The following is a 14,584-nucleotide window of genomic DNA, read 5'->3' on the forward strand; positions in this document are numbered from 1 at the left end:
CCTGAGACACGACTTCTCCCAAACTATAAATAAAACATTTTTAAAGATAAATTCCACGGTGTGAAAAAAAAAAGTAGTACTCCAGCAAATGCAGTGTCATGCATTTTCACAGGCTGTAATGAATAAGCTTGTCAAACATGATTTACTAAATCTACAATACACTGTACTAATTTAATTTATTTTAAATTCACCAAAGTTTTATTATATTTTCTAGACTTATGACCATTTTATATCAACTTGAAAAGGAAACAGGTGAGTCCTAGTTTACCATAGAAAAAGTTTAATTCCACAAATCTATATATTAAACAGAAAACTTCAAAGTTGAGTAAGTCTGGTTTTACTCTCTTACTCGTATATTGTCTGTTAGTGCAGGTCATGTAGGAAGTTTCCTCAGCAGGCTGCCAGGACAGTTTGGGTGTGAGTGGGAGGACAAAGCTACTGGCTAATGATCAGGTCTCAGACTGGCTACAGGATGAGCCAAAGGCTTTTGGTGTAATGTACAGTATGCCGTCCCCAGTCAGGTGCCGCAGCCAGGGAAACAGGAGTCTTTTTAGGCTTTCCTCTCAGGGTCAGCCAACCTGCTGCCCTCTATGGTATTCTGGAGGGCACAGTGGAGTGGTGTGGCAGAGCATGGTGTGGGTGATGCATTATGCAGGCCAGAGGTTTGCAAAACAGGAAAGACTTCATCTCTTCTGGATATTAAAAAAATACACTGAAAAATGCTAATAATAAGCCTGATGTACAAACTACAAAAAAGCTATTACTGGTGTCACATTGGGGTTGCTTATCCCCCCCCCCCCAACCTATCAGAGGTTTTTAAGGTAATTTTCTTTTAACATCTTGATTGAAATTGACTGCAGCATCCTACCCAGCCAGCTTTATTCATGGTATAGTTCTCACACAGTGCTTTAAAAAAAACCAAACAAAAAAACAACAACTTCAGAATACTGTTAACGTCATCATTTCTGCAGGCCACCTCTGTCAGTAGACAGCAGTCAGGTTATATTCTCTGTTCTGTCCATCTTTTAATTTTGCATGCTCAGTTGCTAACCACTTCATCCTCCAACTCATTTGTTCCACCCTGTCCCATTAGATTCCCCTCCCTTAGACGCTCTACTCAATGTTTTCTAATTCCTTTTAACCATTTTTCTTTTATGCAGAAACTCCTAATGCTGCATCCTAGCCTATTCTTGCTACCATACAAGTGTCCCTCTCCAACCATGTCTCCACACAGTTCTGTCCTCTAGAGCATTTCATGCTTGATGAATGGGAAGCTTATGCCAGAGGTATGAAGAGCACAGCTGACCACTGAGCTAACAGAAAAGTCTGCTGCCTGCCTGTTTGCTCTGGGATTGATGCCAGTCAGCCCCCCGCCCCTCCACACACACACACACACAGATTGCATTTATATCAATGGGTGCAGGGCACCTTTATGGCAGTGGAACGTGCTCTGGCTTAGGCATGGACCAAAGTGCAAGCAGCACCACAAGGAGATGCGCTTTCAGGTAAATATCTTCCCCATGAGTGACAAAGTGGGAGAAACATTTTGCAATGCCAGTGTATTTAAAGCTTTAGAGCACGTTTTTCCAATGGTGGCAGACCTGACCCTGAGTGTGTGAGAGAAAATACACAGGGAGACTGCAAATCAACTCCCATTCAGCTCAATGATTCATTGCCATGTCAGGCTGAATGTAACCTTAGAGTTCGTATGCAGCTTACATCGGTTTTGTACTCCATACATAAATAAAACTTTGTTTTAAGATTATGAGTGGAAACATTATATATGCTAAGGACGCCCAGTTGCAAGCCTGACAGTATTGGGCAACATGCCGCCGCAATACTGCGTTAACTTGCCTTTAATTTTTAAAATACAATATCAAAGAGCACTGGTGTTTGGAAATGATAAATGTTTTCTATATCTACGTGGGAATGACACGATTATCTGCTTTAGTGGATGTGGAACACAAGCAACGCGTGCAGGAAATACTATAATCACTACGAGCCATCTTGCATTTGTTCTAAGCATCGGTGTTCTAAGTAAACTCCAGCCACTTGTCTATTTAACATCACTGCAATGTTAGGTGATATTCAGACTCCATGTAGCGCTATTTCAGTAAAATTAACACTGTGCATCAACAGTCTACCGACACAGCACCACGGTATGGGATGCATCAGCGGCCGACTGAAGCGATCACATGTGCTTCCATTAAGAGCACACGGTGTCCTGCTCTGTTGTCTGGTGGAGACTACAGTAACAGAAGCAAAGCCGAGGGATGCTACTTCTAATTAGCTCCAAGTTATCAGGATGCAGCTAAACATAAGCTACAAAAGAGCGCGACAATACTGTCACGTGCGTTTTCTTGCCACAATGCTGTTACCACAGAAACACAAAGGGGAAAGAGGAGGGGGGAGCAAGGGAGAGACAAAGAGAAAGCAAGATACTTCTACTGTAACTTGCAAACACCATTTGCCTATCTTCGGGATGACAATAAAGCGTTTGTTCACTTATAAGCTGACATAAACAATTATTCATATGAGCAAAAAAGTGATGGCTAACGAGCTGAGTCAAGTCCCACCAAGGCAGCGCGTGCAGCAGCTAGCATTAGCATGTAGCTAATCGCACCAACAAGGCACAACACGTCTCTCACGTCTCTCTACACTTTTCCAACACTGATGTCAAATCGGCCAAACTACACAACGCTCATCTGCAGAGTGCCTCGAGTTCAAAATAAGCGTTGCTCCAAATACACTGTCATTCCTTTCAGACGTCAAAGCGAAAGCCATAAATATTATTAACGTACACACGCACAACCCTACCTACACACAAACCACAAGCGGACACACGCACGCACACGATAAGCTACCTGAAAGCTGGGTCCTCTTTGCTACACCTCGGGGGCGGCGATGAAAACGCATTTCTCTTGTTAAAAAGTTTCTGAAAGAGAGTCGGAGGCATCTTGTACCAAAATGAATTCGGTACAGAAAGTCTCTTTCCGTTTTCAAATCCACGACCAAATCTTGTTCCTTGTAACTGTCTCCATGGGTGTCACAGTCATATGACACGCATTAGTCACAGGAACAGCTTGGTAACCCACTACATTATTCTGATTGGCTCACCGGGCGCCAATGCTGCTACAACAAATTACCCGATAGGCTGATATTTTTGGTATAAGTACCACGTGGTGAGTGGATTCGCTGTGTTGATGTTTTGTCGGGAATCGTGACAGCATGAAATTTATTCACACTAAAAAAAAATTATCTAAGTGCGACTGCTGAACGGCTTGACACACACACACACACACACACTTCAGATATTATTGAAAGACACAGTTGAGAAAATGATTAACTGCAAGAAACGCGTCAAACACAGAACGAGGGATCGCCACATCAGGCATTTTATTGTATTTTTATTTGCTTTAGACACTTTCTGAATCAAATACATATGCAGATTTTGAGGACAAAGACAAATATACATAAATATAGATGGAGTATACCTAAAATACATATCTTATACATTTAAACTTTGCTTTTAAATCATTCTTCATTTAGAAAGTCTATAGTAACACATGTCACGAGAATAAATGCAAATATGGACAAGTACAACAAGCAAAAAACATATATATTATATATATACACACACACATATTTAAAAGGTGGAAAAGCTCACTGTATGGACAAGACAGACAATGGTTTTTAAAGGTAAATGCATATGTGCCATCTAGTGGTCATTTCACATCACACTTTTTTCATATTAACAAACGCCAGTCTAGCATGTCTCTTTAATTAGTTCTTAAATGTTATTTAAAGTTTGTTCCATAGAATCTTCTCTCCTTCTTTTAAGTACTAACAGACCATTTTTATATAGGACTTTCTACAATTAGACTAATCTAATCCAGATGAGGGGGTAAAGCCACAGTTTCATGTTTTATTATTTTAGCTTCAAATGTGGCAGGAAAGATGGTTCGGTGCACTAAACAGCTGTGAAAGGAAATAAAGTAACACTTCTGAGTTTCACACATCTTTCTCTCATGACCTGAAAGAGAGTATCTCTCTCCTTGTCAGTGGCAAAGTCAAAGAGCTTGGGTTTCTTATGGCTAGTTTTGACAGACCTTTTTAGCAACATGGTCAGAGGTAATGTTTCTTCTTCCGAGCTGATCTCTGCATCAGGCTTCAACTCCTCAGGTGGGCTGGACATTTGCAATGGCTTGTTGAGACTGGGAGTCATTAACTTTGAGGCTGGTATGCATTTTCCATCAAAGGTCTCAGCAATTACAGGGCTTTTGAATGAAACCTTCTTCTTACACAAGATAGGTCTTCTGTAGCTGAGCTGTGGAATAAAAATAATTTCGATCATGGCTGTGATCCCTCTTACTTTTGTTTCTAACAAAATAAAAATGATCTACATCATATCAAATTTAAACAGATGTAAATAAATGGGCAGATGACTTCTTACTCTTGGTGGGGTTTTCCTCTTAAAGGCTTTGTCTGCAAATTTAGGACAAAAACCACAAAAGAAGTCATAATAATTATACAATATTTATCTATTTTTTGTGTGTGGAGTTGATATTAAAATACATATGAAATATATGCGCTTGCCAGGCACTTCATTAGGTACACCTTGCTAGTACAATGTGGGCCCCTTTTTGGTTCCAGAACTGCCCAAATTCCTTGGCTTCAACAAGGTGCTGGAAACATTCTTCAAAGAATTTGGCCTATATTGACATGATAGCATCACACAATTGCTGCAGATTTGTTGGCTGCATATGAATAATTTGGATTTCCTGTTTTACCACATTCCATAGGTGCTCTATTAGACTGAAATCAGGTATTTAAACGATGCTCACTTGGTACTAAGGGGCCCACATGTGCCAGAAAAATATTCGCCATGCCATTACACCACCAGCAGCATGAACTGCTGCTAAAAAGGCATGGTCGATCCATGCTTTTATTTTGTTAACACCAAAATCTGATTCTAGCCTGTGAATACTATGCAGAAAAACTCGAGGCTCATCAGACCAGGCAACATTGTTCCAATCTTTTCTTACTCAGTGTTGGTGAGTCCTGCATTCAGAGATCCTCTTGGTTGCAATGCTCTAAATAGTTGTTTACTGTTGCCTTCCCATCAGCTCAAAGCAGTCAGGCCATTTTTCTCTGACCTCTGGCATCAAAGCATTTTCTCCACGAGAACTGCTGCTCACTGGATATTCCCCCTTTGTTTCTGACAATTTCCTGTAAAACCTCGAGATGGATATGTGGAAAAATCCCAGTAGATCAGCAATTTATAAAATACTCAGACCAACCTGTTTGGCACCAACAACCAAGCTACGTTCAAAGTCAACTTTCTTCTCCATTCTGATGCTCGGTTTGAACTTTGGCAGGTCCTCATGATCATGTCTTAGCGCCTAAATGCACATAGTTGATGCTATGTGATTGACTGATTATACATTTGCTTTAGTGAGGAGTTGAACAAGCGTTCCTAATAAAGTGGTCGGCAAGTGTAGTTTGCAATAATAGTCATGCTCCGAATACTACTTGAGGAAGATATGTTTCTTATGAAATGAGAGCCTTTACCTGATTTCAACGAGTCATTTTGTACTTTAGCAGTAGATCCGGCTTCTCTGTTGTTGCTTGATAAAGAAATAATAAGGAATGAAGCAGTTAAATTGCGTGAGCCACAAGTACTAAACACTTTGAGATTCAACTGAGAAGACTTACCTGATCTCACAGGTCTTTTCAACAAGAATAGTGGAGGCATCTGCAGACAGAGTTACTCCTTTTCAGACACACGGGTATGGTTTGGGTACGCATATAAATGACACTGCATTTAATTAAAGCATACTTGGCGTTTTTCTAAGAACATTAAAATATACTATAAAAACAAAGTTACTGTTCCTTTGACTGAGTATGAATAAAGTTATATTCTTAACACCTTTGTTCAATTAAGTGGAATTTATTGAACTGAAAAAAAGAGAGAAAATTAAAGTGTGCCTGAGATTTTCTCCCAGTATTACCCAGGATGGTAGAAAGGTTAGGGGGATGATGCATGTGTATGCTCTCAGCATGGCTGACATCCAACAAAGTGGAGTTTTTTATGTGACGATGGAGATCCAGCAGGTCTTCCTCAGTGGAAAAATTGAAGGTTTCCACTATCAAGACAAAAAAAAAGAAAAAAAAAAAGTGAGACACCAAGCTTGGCTGTGGATATACAAAAATGTACACATACAAATGCACTCAGACACACCCTTGTTTTCTCTTCTGAAGATCTCTGGAGAGGGAAGATTGTTAGAAGTTGCAGAGTCCAAAAAGTCCTCATCCTCTGTGTCACCAGAGCTGAAAGTTGTGTCAGTCTCCATGCTAGATAATGTGAAGCTTTCCGGCGTTACTGCCAAGCTTTGCTCGTCTTCTTTACCCGACATGTCATCACCTTCATGAGCCTCTACTACAGTCACCTGAATGGCAGGTAAGGTTGCTTTGTGTCTGGTAGTTTCAGCAAATGCAGGAGTGCTTAAGCTAAAAGTAGATTTATGGTGTACAGTGTTGGCCTGTGTGAAAAGAATAAGCATAGAAAGGAGAGTAAATAAAACTATAATCTGGTGACTGAAGGTTATAGCATATGATTCTAATGCTTTTTTTATACTTATTAAACTATTCAGTCAAATTTGTCTTTGGTTGCTGATGTTTTTGTTGTAATAATTCTTCTGGGCAATAAATCTTATACAGCTGGAAAGCACACAGTAGTGTGTGACCAAGTTGGTGTCTGTGGTTCTTCCACAGGCTACTGAGCCCCCTGTCTGTTAAAAGAATACACTGTTAAATTGTCAATATGTATTGTTTATTCAGACTTCAATCATCCAATCCAATAAGAGACACCAAACAAGAATCAATAACAGAACAGGCTGTCTGGCACTGGCAGAGAAATTTGGCAGGTTGTTCACCCACATACTCAGCTCCTCAATGCACCATTAAGGGGAAATATAGTATAAGATTTATCGCCAAGAAGCATAGTTACAACAAATAAATCATCAACCAAACACTAATTCCCATATTTTTCTGAGTAATTGCTCTTCACTCTTTTCTCACATAATCTGATGTATGTGTTCCATAGAACAATGGAAGAAATAACAGAATGTATGGATAACAAGAAGTATGCACTTGGAGTCTTTCTAGATCTAAAAAAAGCATTTGATACTGTTGACCACAAAATTCTAATAATCAAATTGGAAAAATATGGGTTTAGGGGTGTGGTATTGGATTGGATAAAAAGCTATGTGATGAATCGACAGCAATATGTACAAATAAATGAGTTTAAATCTAAATTGATGGATATTGAATGTGGAGTACCTCAAGGATCAGTATTGGGACCGAAAATGTTTATTATGTATATAAATGATATTTGTAAAGTATCGAAGATACTAAAGTTTGTAATTTTTGCAGATGATACCAATATACTTTGTTCAGGTGTGGAATTTCAACAGGTTTTGGAGGTGATCACACAGGAGTTAAAGATATTAAAGAAGTGGTTTGATAGAAACAAATTGTCCTTAAATTTAAATAAAACAAAATTTATGTTATTCGGAAACTATAAGAAAAACATTAACATTGAAATTTGTGTTGATAATGTATATCTAGAAAGGGTTAATACCATAAAATTTCTTGGTGTGATCATTGATCATAAGGGCTGTTGGAAATCACACATCACTTATGTGAGGGGAAAGTTAGCACGGGGGATTGCTGTCTTGGGGAAAGTAAAACAATTTCTGGATAGGAAAACATTGTATATGTTATATTGTGCTTTACTATTACCATACATGAGTTATTGTGTAGAGGTTTGGGGAAATACATATAAAAGTAATATTCAGACTATAATCATAATGCAGAAAAGGGCTATTAGACTAATAAATCAGGAGGGGTATAGGGCTCACACAAACGCACTCTTTATTAAGACGCAAGCTATAAAATTCCAGGATCTGGTGAAGTTTAAAACAGTGCAAATAATATATAAGGCAAGGAAAGGGATGCTCCCAATCGAAATAAGTAAATGGTTCTTAGAAAGAGAAGGGAGGTATAATTTTAGAGGGAAGTGGAATTTAAAATTACAAAGAGTAAGAACAACATTGAAAAGGATGTCTATTTCAATAGCGGGAGTTAAATTTTGGAATGAGTTAAAAGAAGAAATAAAGGTCAGTAGTGATATAAACCAGTTTAAAATAAAACTCAAAAAAGAAATTTTAAATAAGTATAAGAATGAAGAAAATGCAATTAACCCAAGACATATGTTTGAAATAAAAATGAACTGAACAAAATGCACATGTCACTTTAACTTCTTGCCAGTTTATTGGGGGACTCTTTGTGGCTTCAGCATCAACATTCACTTGTTTTTTTTCTCTACTTAGATTCCTTCATATTTTCTTCTTGTCACCCATAATTGTGAGCTAGTAAATATTAACGGACATCAAAGACTGTTAATCTTACATGAATACAAAATATCTGGGCACACTTACAGATACTGGGCTCTTTGGTTTGACAGTGGAATCATTCGTGACTTCCCTCTCAGGTTCTTCTGGAAAAGCTTCATAATGCTTGCGGAATAGAAGTTTCCTGTGCTCTTAAAGTTTGAAAGCACGGATGCAGAGAACAATTTAATGAGAAGAGAAAATGGCTTTGCATTTATTTACACTTTTTTAAAGTGTACAATCAATAGATCTATTAGATCTCCTCTTAGGTTTACACTAATTAGATTTAACAGATTTAGAAAAGCAGTTAAAACCTGAGATAAGAAACATGAAGGTGTTCATAATATATTTCCCAACACCTTTTTGTCCTCACAATGAGAACTAGGCTCAGACCAAGATTAAAACTTTTTTCTTTTAAAAACATCCTGCAGTTAACTTTTAAATAAACAAGTAAACCACCTGAAGTTTAATGTTTTAATGTAGACTGGTTTAAATGTGTATTACAGTGTTTTTCTTACTGTCTCGTCTGGTCAGCGCTGGTTTCACGGGTGTATCTCGTTTGATAGGTAATCCACTGTCACAACGGAGTCTAATCTGGCGCGTGTATCGATCCATTTCCAATTAAACTGACTTAAAAACCAAATCACATGCCATTCAGTGAACTGCTACACTATAAAACTGCTTCAGCTAATGATACTAGTAAAAATATAATTAGGAGAGAGTGTCTCTAATCTAATGCTTCAAGTTCTGCCTTTATCGTCTCCTGACCATTCTGTGCGTTACTTAGCAACCAAGCACACCTGCAGAATATGTGATCAGCTGCCAATCACCACTTTTAACGCACGACCGAAGCGATTTATTCACAGTGTTGGGAAGGTTACTTTTAAAATGTATTCCATTACAGAATACTGAATACATGCCCCAAAATGTATTCTGTAACGTATTCCGTTACGTTACTCAATGAGAGTAACGTATTCTGAATACTTTGGATTACTTAATATATTATCATGCTGTTTACAACTACGTGAATGTACTATTGCTGTGATTTATTACTGTTACTGAAGGTCCGCGGCTCCGAACCGTAGTAAAGGGACCTCTGGCTAATACGGTGGGTTCTGTGTCGGGCTCGTAGCCGAAAACTAGCTTTACTTTGTTGTCTGGGTCAACTTTGCTTGCCAGAGACAGAGAGAGGCGTTGAAAGGCTGCTGCAACGGAACTTATTTTTTCCGGAGGAAAACACGAACACAGTGTACAGTCGAGTCTTAATAGCTGACTTACAACTGGGCTCGTCAGGCACTCTTCTTGGCTGCAGTGGTTATTATTATATTTACATGCTTCCAGCTCCCGTTTTTGCTCCGTGACAGCTCGGACTTTTCCTTTCTCTCCCTCCCTCGCTCACAGACACATAACGTGTATGGCAGTCCATTCTCGCTGCAGCACGGACTACACTGCCCATCAGGCTACATTCTTTAGGGCCATGCCTGTAGCATTCTGCCTTTTAGCTTAGCACAACAACAACAACAACAACAAAAAAGCGCTCTCTCACCCAGGAAACACGCAGAGAGAGAGCGTCACCCTGTAACCATGGCAACCGTAACGCTGCCGCCTGGAACAACAGAACATAGCTGTCAAACAAACCCAAACAGTCCTGACCCGCCACAATATGAAACAGGAAAGTACCGCCGTGTAATCCATTTATTTCACCATAGTAACTGTATTCTGAATACCACCTTTTTAAACGGTAACTGTAACGGAATACAGTTACTCATATTTTGTATTCTAAATACGTAACGGCGGTACATGTATTCCGTTACTCCCCAACACTGTTTATTCATTTGTATTTAGAAACTCTGGAAAGATTTGGTAAGCGTTTATGTCGACCTTCGTGCTTGCCATGCCTTGACAGATGCGATAAAAGTGAAATCACTGCTCTGTCATAGTAAAAGTGGGTCAGTTTTAAAGACGTTCGTTAGCAGAAATGGACACAAACAAAGAACTCAGCCTAGCTTAACATAGCATTGATAGACTTCATCAGGTATAGCCCCCTAGCTTTTTCTTTTGCCTTAAGAATTGCCTTAATTCTTGGTGGCATAGATTCAGCAAGGTGCTGCACAGTATTTGAGTACAGTAAGAAACATGAGGTGATTAAAGCTTTGTGACATACTGTAGCGTGTTGCTGCAAAGAGCCATCAGAAGACCGGTACACTGGTCATAAAGGGATGGACATCGTCAGCAATTCTGATGTATGCTGTGGCATTTAAATTATGGTACTAAGGAGCTCACATGTGCTAAGAAAATGCCCCTAATATTACACCAGCAGAGGCAGGATGGATGCATGCATCTACTATTGTTCAAGTTTTGGTGAGCCTGTGCAAATTTTAGCCTCTGTTTTCTGTTCTTAGCTGACAAGAGTGACAACAGTTGTGGTCCTCTGCTATTGTAGCAATTTGGATCAAGGTTTGGTGTGTTGCACCTTCAGAGATGATCTTCTGCATACCTTGGTTGTAGTGAGTGGTTATTTGAGTTACTGTTGCCTTCCTATCAGCTCAAAGCAATTTCGCCATTCTCTTCTGACCTCTGGCATCAACAAGTCATTTTCCCCAGATAACTGCTGCTCGCAGGATATTTTCTGTTTTTCAGGCCAGTCTCTGTAGACCCTAGAGACGGTTCTGTGGGAAAACCCCAGTAAGGGAACAGTTTCTGACATTCTTAGACCTAGCACCAATAACCATGCCATGTTCAAAGTCATTTAAATGACCTTTCATCCTCATTGTGATGCTGAGTTTGAACTTTGGCAAGATATTTTAACCATTTTGACCACTATTCCAGATGCTAGTTTAGCTCATTGGGTTAGTGCATTTTTTCCCAGCTTTCCTTTCAGTTGTTCTTTAAGAGCCTTTCTCATCACGCTAAGATTGATTGTGTGACAAAGGGCCAGAGGAACACTGTCTTTCTCGCATCTAAAAACAATATTACTTACCTTTTAGAACATAAAATAATGTTTTGATATGAGTGTAAATAGATTTCTGGAGTGCATTAAGCTTAAAATACTCCTATTCCTTTACTTAATGGAGTATTTTCATACTGTGGTTGGTACTGTACTTTATGAGTTCCTCTCATCACTGCTAATCTGGAGGATAGTTCAAAGTCTTTTTTCATGTTACCATCCTGACATAAAAAATTGCATTCAACATCATTAAAAAAGGACCAAGACACTAGTTGAAAATCATTCCAGAACATCTTTTATTTCACTGCCCTTGTCCTATTCCCCAACCTCCCTTATCCTGATTGCTGCACTCGATCATTACAAGGATATGGTGCTTATTCCATTTTTACAGCAGAATAGATAAATAAATAAGTACAGTTCATCTCACTACACGCAATAAGAGAGAAAAAAAATCCATTCAAACCATTGATTCAATAAATATGCTTACATCTAGCTGTCTTCATTTATGTACATCCGCATTGTTTATGCTTTGGGACGGTAATCAACTTAAAAAGCGAATACATTACTTCTACGTGTAAACCTTTTTTAAAAAACATGGTATCGTTTGTTTAAAAGTTGATGTTTGTTCTAGCGGAATTCATCATTGGCTCTTCTAAGTAAAACAGCCCTGTACCTGCAGCTGTGGCTGTCAGCAGCTAGATACAACCGGCTCCTAATGACCACAAAGAAATGCTTGTCTTTTTTCTTGTTAAATGCCAATGGTCCCAGCATTACAGGGCAAATTGCATGCATTGCCCCGAGGCCTGGTGTTGCATTAGATATTTTGTTTTCTTTTACCTGACATTCTCTTTGTGCAAAGATGAGTGAAAAAGAAGTCTGAACCTCGATGACCGTTACAGATCGCCCTTACATAAACAAGGAGCATGCATGCTAAACCTCTGACTGCGGCCATGTTGAACTGACATAATGAATGAGTGCGCGGATACATGACACAAAGTGTAATTTGGATGTGGCTCAGACATTGAGATGCTTTACATGGGACAGTGTGGACAGCAATGATTTGAAAGGCAGGAGCTGCTCTCTCTTAACCTTATTATTGTAAATCTGCCTTCAAACAGAAGGGTGTTATTTCATCTAATTGCACCATATTTGGGTTATACCCAACTTTAATTCTTGTATCTGTTCGGGGTGGTGTATCAGCCGCCTTACTAGCGCCATTTTTTATTCAAAGAAAATCTAACTTTTTCCACTGGGGATGAAATCCATTACAATTCTACAAGGTGTCAGCATCAATGTACATTTTGACATCTCCTGGAGCTACACTATACACTAAAACATCACACTTGCTGTCGTATGACTGTGTTACTCTTGTAAAACAGATGGGTTTTGTTTGGCTGGTAGATTTAAAGAGGAAAGAAGAGCTGAGGAAGTGGGAATGATGATGCTGAGTTTCTGATGCTGGGGAGTGGGTGTATTTGTTTTTGGGTCAATAGCAGGTAGCAATGTATGGACAATTTTAAATGCCTCAATTAAAACAAAGAAAACAAAAATACATCGTACAATACACACCGTTTCATGTACATTATTACCTTTTTTGTATACACTGACAGTGTCAATCATGTGAGAAGCCAATGTTAAAAACTAAACTCTAAAATAACTTAATGGAAAGTTTTTCGGTGACATGATTTTCCATCTAACATTAAAATTAATAGGCATAAGTCAAACTGACTGACACATTGGTTTTGAATTTAATCAGTTGATATTTGTATTAGTGATGTACTAATAAGATAATTGGCTCTACCTACCATGTGGGAATCTGCTAGCATTAGCTTGTCTTAAATCATTGTTTATTGTAAGCATACAGAAATCAGCTATCAGCACATCACGTGAATTGTGCCAAGACGTTCTCCCCCAGCTTTTTAACCTGTCCCCTAATAAACTGACAGTTAATTAATTGAACTTAATTCACAGTGAGTAGCAGTATCCCTACAGCTAATGTTAGCTAATAAAGTCAACACATTGCCAGACCCCTAAAACGGTTGAGTCATTCCACCCTAAATAATTGGAGAGTTTTGGCATTTATGATGCGTCTTCATTTCTAGTAAGAACAAGTTTCCTTTCACCCCCTTATAAAATCCCAGTAACCATTCTTTACATTCATTATGGGTAACTCTATGCTGCCCTCTGCTGGCTAGACCTGAAATTGTTTTTGTTTTGTGATGGAAATTCATGTCACACGAAAAAAGAAATACGTTCCTTTTTATGGACTAAAAATTTTAAGTGTCGATTTAAAATATGTTTTCAATTAATTATGAAACAGTGAATGCGTACATAAAAAGGAAATACATATGACAATGTGCATTGTATTTCGCTTTATTGATTTCTTTAATTTGTTTTTATCTAGGCATTTTTAATCATCTACCGTTGGGCCAGTTTTGCTTTGCTTTCCGAAAGCACGTTAAGCGTCAGGTGACACATCTTTGTCCCACTGCAGGTCGCTGGACAAAGCGTCTGTTGTTGCTGTTTGATTGCTTTAAGAAAACTCAGGTCCGCCAGCCTTCACATAGAGATGCTGTTGTAGAGCTCATCAATCTTCGCCTTAAAAAACTCCTTCAGCTCCGGTCTTTTAGCCTTAAGCGTCGGAGTCAGCAGGCCATTTTGAATGGAGAACATCTCATTGTGAATGTAGATGTTCTTCACCTTTAGAAGAATAAAAGAAAAGAAAAAAAGAAAATGGTGAATGAGATAAATACTGCTCTTAAATTTACTTTATCTTATAGCCACAAATGCATTGTTAGGCAATACTCTTACAGGAATCACAAGACCAATCCCTGATAGTATATAAATGTAACATATAACTTATCAAACAACACAAGAATTTATGTCAGTAGCATTCTTGTTTCACTTGGCTTAATCTCCTTTGAAATGATTTAAAACATTAATATTTTAATTATTATTTTAAAACATATATATTTTTATTACCATAGCTGTATCTGCAGTATTTCATTAATTTAGATATTGTGGTATTGCTTGGAGGGATTTGTGAATAACTAGATTACTTAAAGACATTAAAATCTAATCTAAAAGATGTTACTTCAGGCACATACTGTTTATGGAGATACTGTAAAATGTTATCTTACATGTCTTAAGGTATCAAGAAAAAATACACTTACAAACAGATAAG

General features: G+C 38.4%; 3 protein-coding genes across 5 annotated transcripts in view; all 3 read right to left on the reverse strand.

Annotated features, from left to right (window-relative positions):
• fnip1 (folliculin interacting protein 1) overlaps nucleotides 1–3,042 on the reverse strand; it is a 37,690-nt gene extending 34,648 nt beyond the window's left edge. For both annotated transcript variants that reach the window (XM_063487019.1, XM_063487017.1), the window contains exon 1: nucleotides 2,865–3,042. In XM_063487019.1, the coding sequence (XP_063343089.1) occupies nucleotides 2,865–2,956 (92 nt within the window). In that variant the 5' untranslated portion in view covers nucleotides 2,957–3,042. The remainder of the gene's footprint in view (nucleotides 1–2,864) is intronic.
• A 750-nt stretch (nucleotides 3,043–3,792) lies between these two features.
• Nucleotides 3,793–8,539, reverse strand: LOC134637857 (uncharacterized). The gene is made up of 7 exons (XM_063488383.1): nucleotides 8,502–8,539; nucleotides 6,242–6,542; nucleotides 6,012–6,146; nucleotides 5,716–5,755; nucleotides 5,572–5,627; nucleotides 4,454–4,485; nucleotides 3,793–4,327 (listed from the first exon to the last, which is right to left on the reverse strand). Exons 2-7 carry the CDS (start codon nucleotides 6,414–6,416, stop codon nucleotides 3,971–3,973), a joined length of 795 nt encoding a protein of 264 aa, XP_063344453.1. The 5' UTR covers nucleotides 6,417–6,542; nucleotides 8,502–8,539; the 3' UTR covers nucleotides 3,793–3,970.
• Nucleotides 8,540–11,672: 3,133 nt separating this feature from the next.
• acsl6 (acyl-CoA synthetase long chain family member 6) overlaps nucleotides 11,673–14,584 on the reverse strand; it is a 34,969-nt gene continuing 32,057 nt past the window's right edge. For both annotated transcript variants that reach the window (XM_063484969.1, XM_063484970.1), the window contains exon 21: nucleotides 11,673–14,100. In XM_063484969.1, the coding sequence (XP_063341039.1) occupies nucleotides 13,960–14,100 (141 nt within the window). In that variant the 3' untranslated portion in view covers nucleotides 11,673–13,959. The remainder of the gene's footprint in view (nucleotides 14,101–14,584) is intronic.

The sequence above is a fragment of the Pelmatolapia mariae genome, linkage group LG10_11 (assembly GCF_036321145.2).
Source record: "Pelmatolapia mariae isolate MD_Pm_ZW linkage group LG10_11, Pm_UMD_F_2, whole genome shotgun sequence".
NCBI classification, from domain to species: domain Eukaryota; kingdom Metazoa; phylum Chordata; class Actinopteri; order Cichliformes; family Cichlidae; genus Pelmatolapia; species Pelmatolapia mariae.

Bases quoted from the DNA above. Each gene is read 5' to 3' on its own strand.
- LOC134637857 (XM_063488383.1), bottom strand. From the start codon at position 6,416: ATGTCGGGTAAAGAAGACGAGCAAAGCTTGGCAGTAACGCCGGAAAGC. The intron at 6,147-6,241 runs GTGTGTCTGAGT...TTGTCTTGATAG, and splicing joins CTTCAGAAGAGAAAACAAGG to TGGAAACCTTCAATTTTTCC. The intron at 4,486-5,571 runs GTAAAGGCTCTC...CTAAATTTGCAG, and splicing joins AAATGACTCGTTGAAATCAG to ACAAAGCCTTTAAGAGGAAA.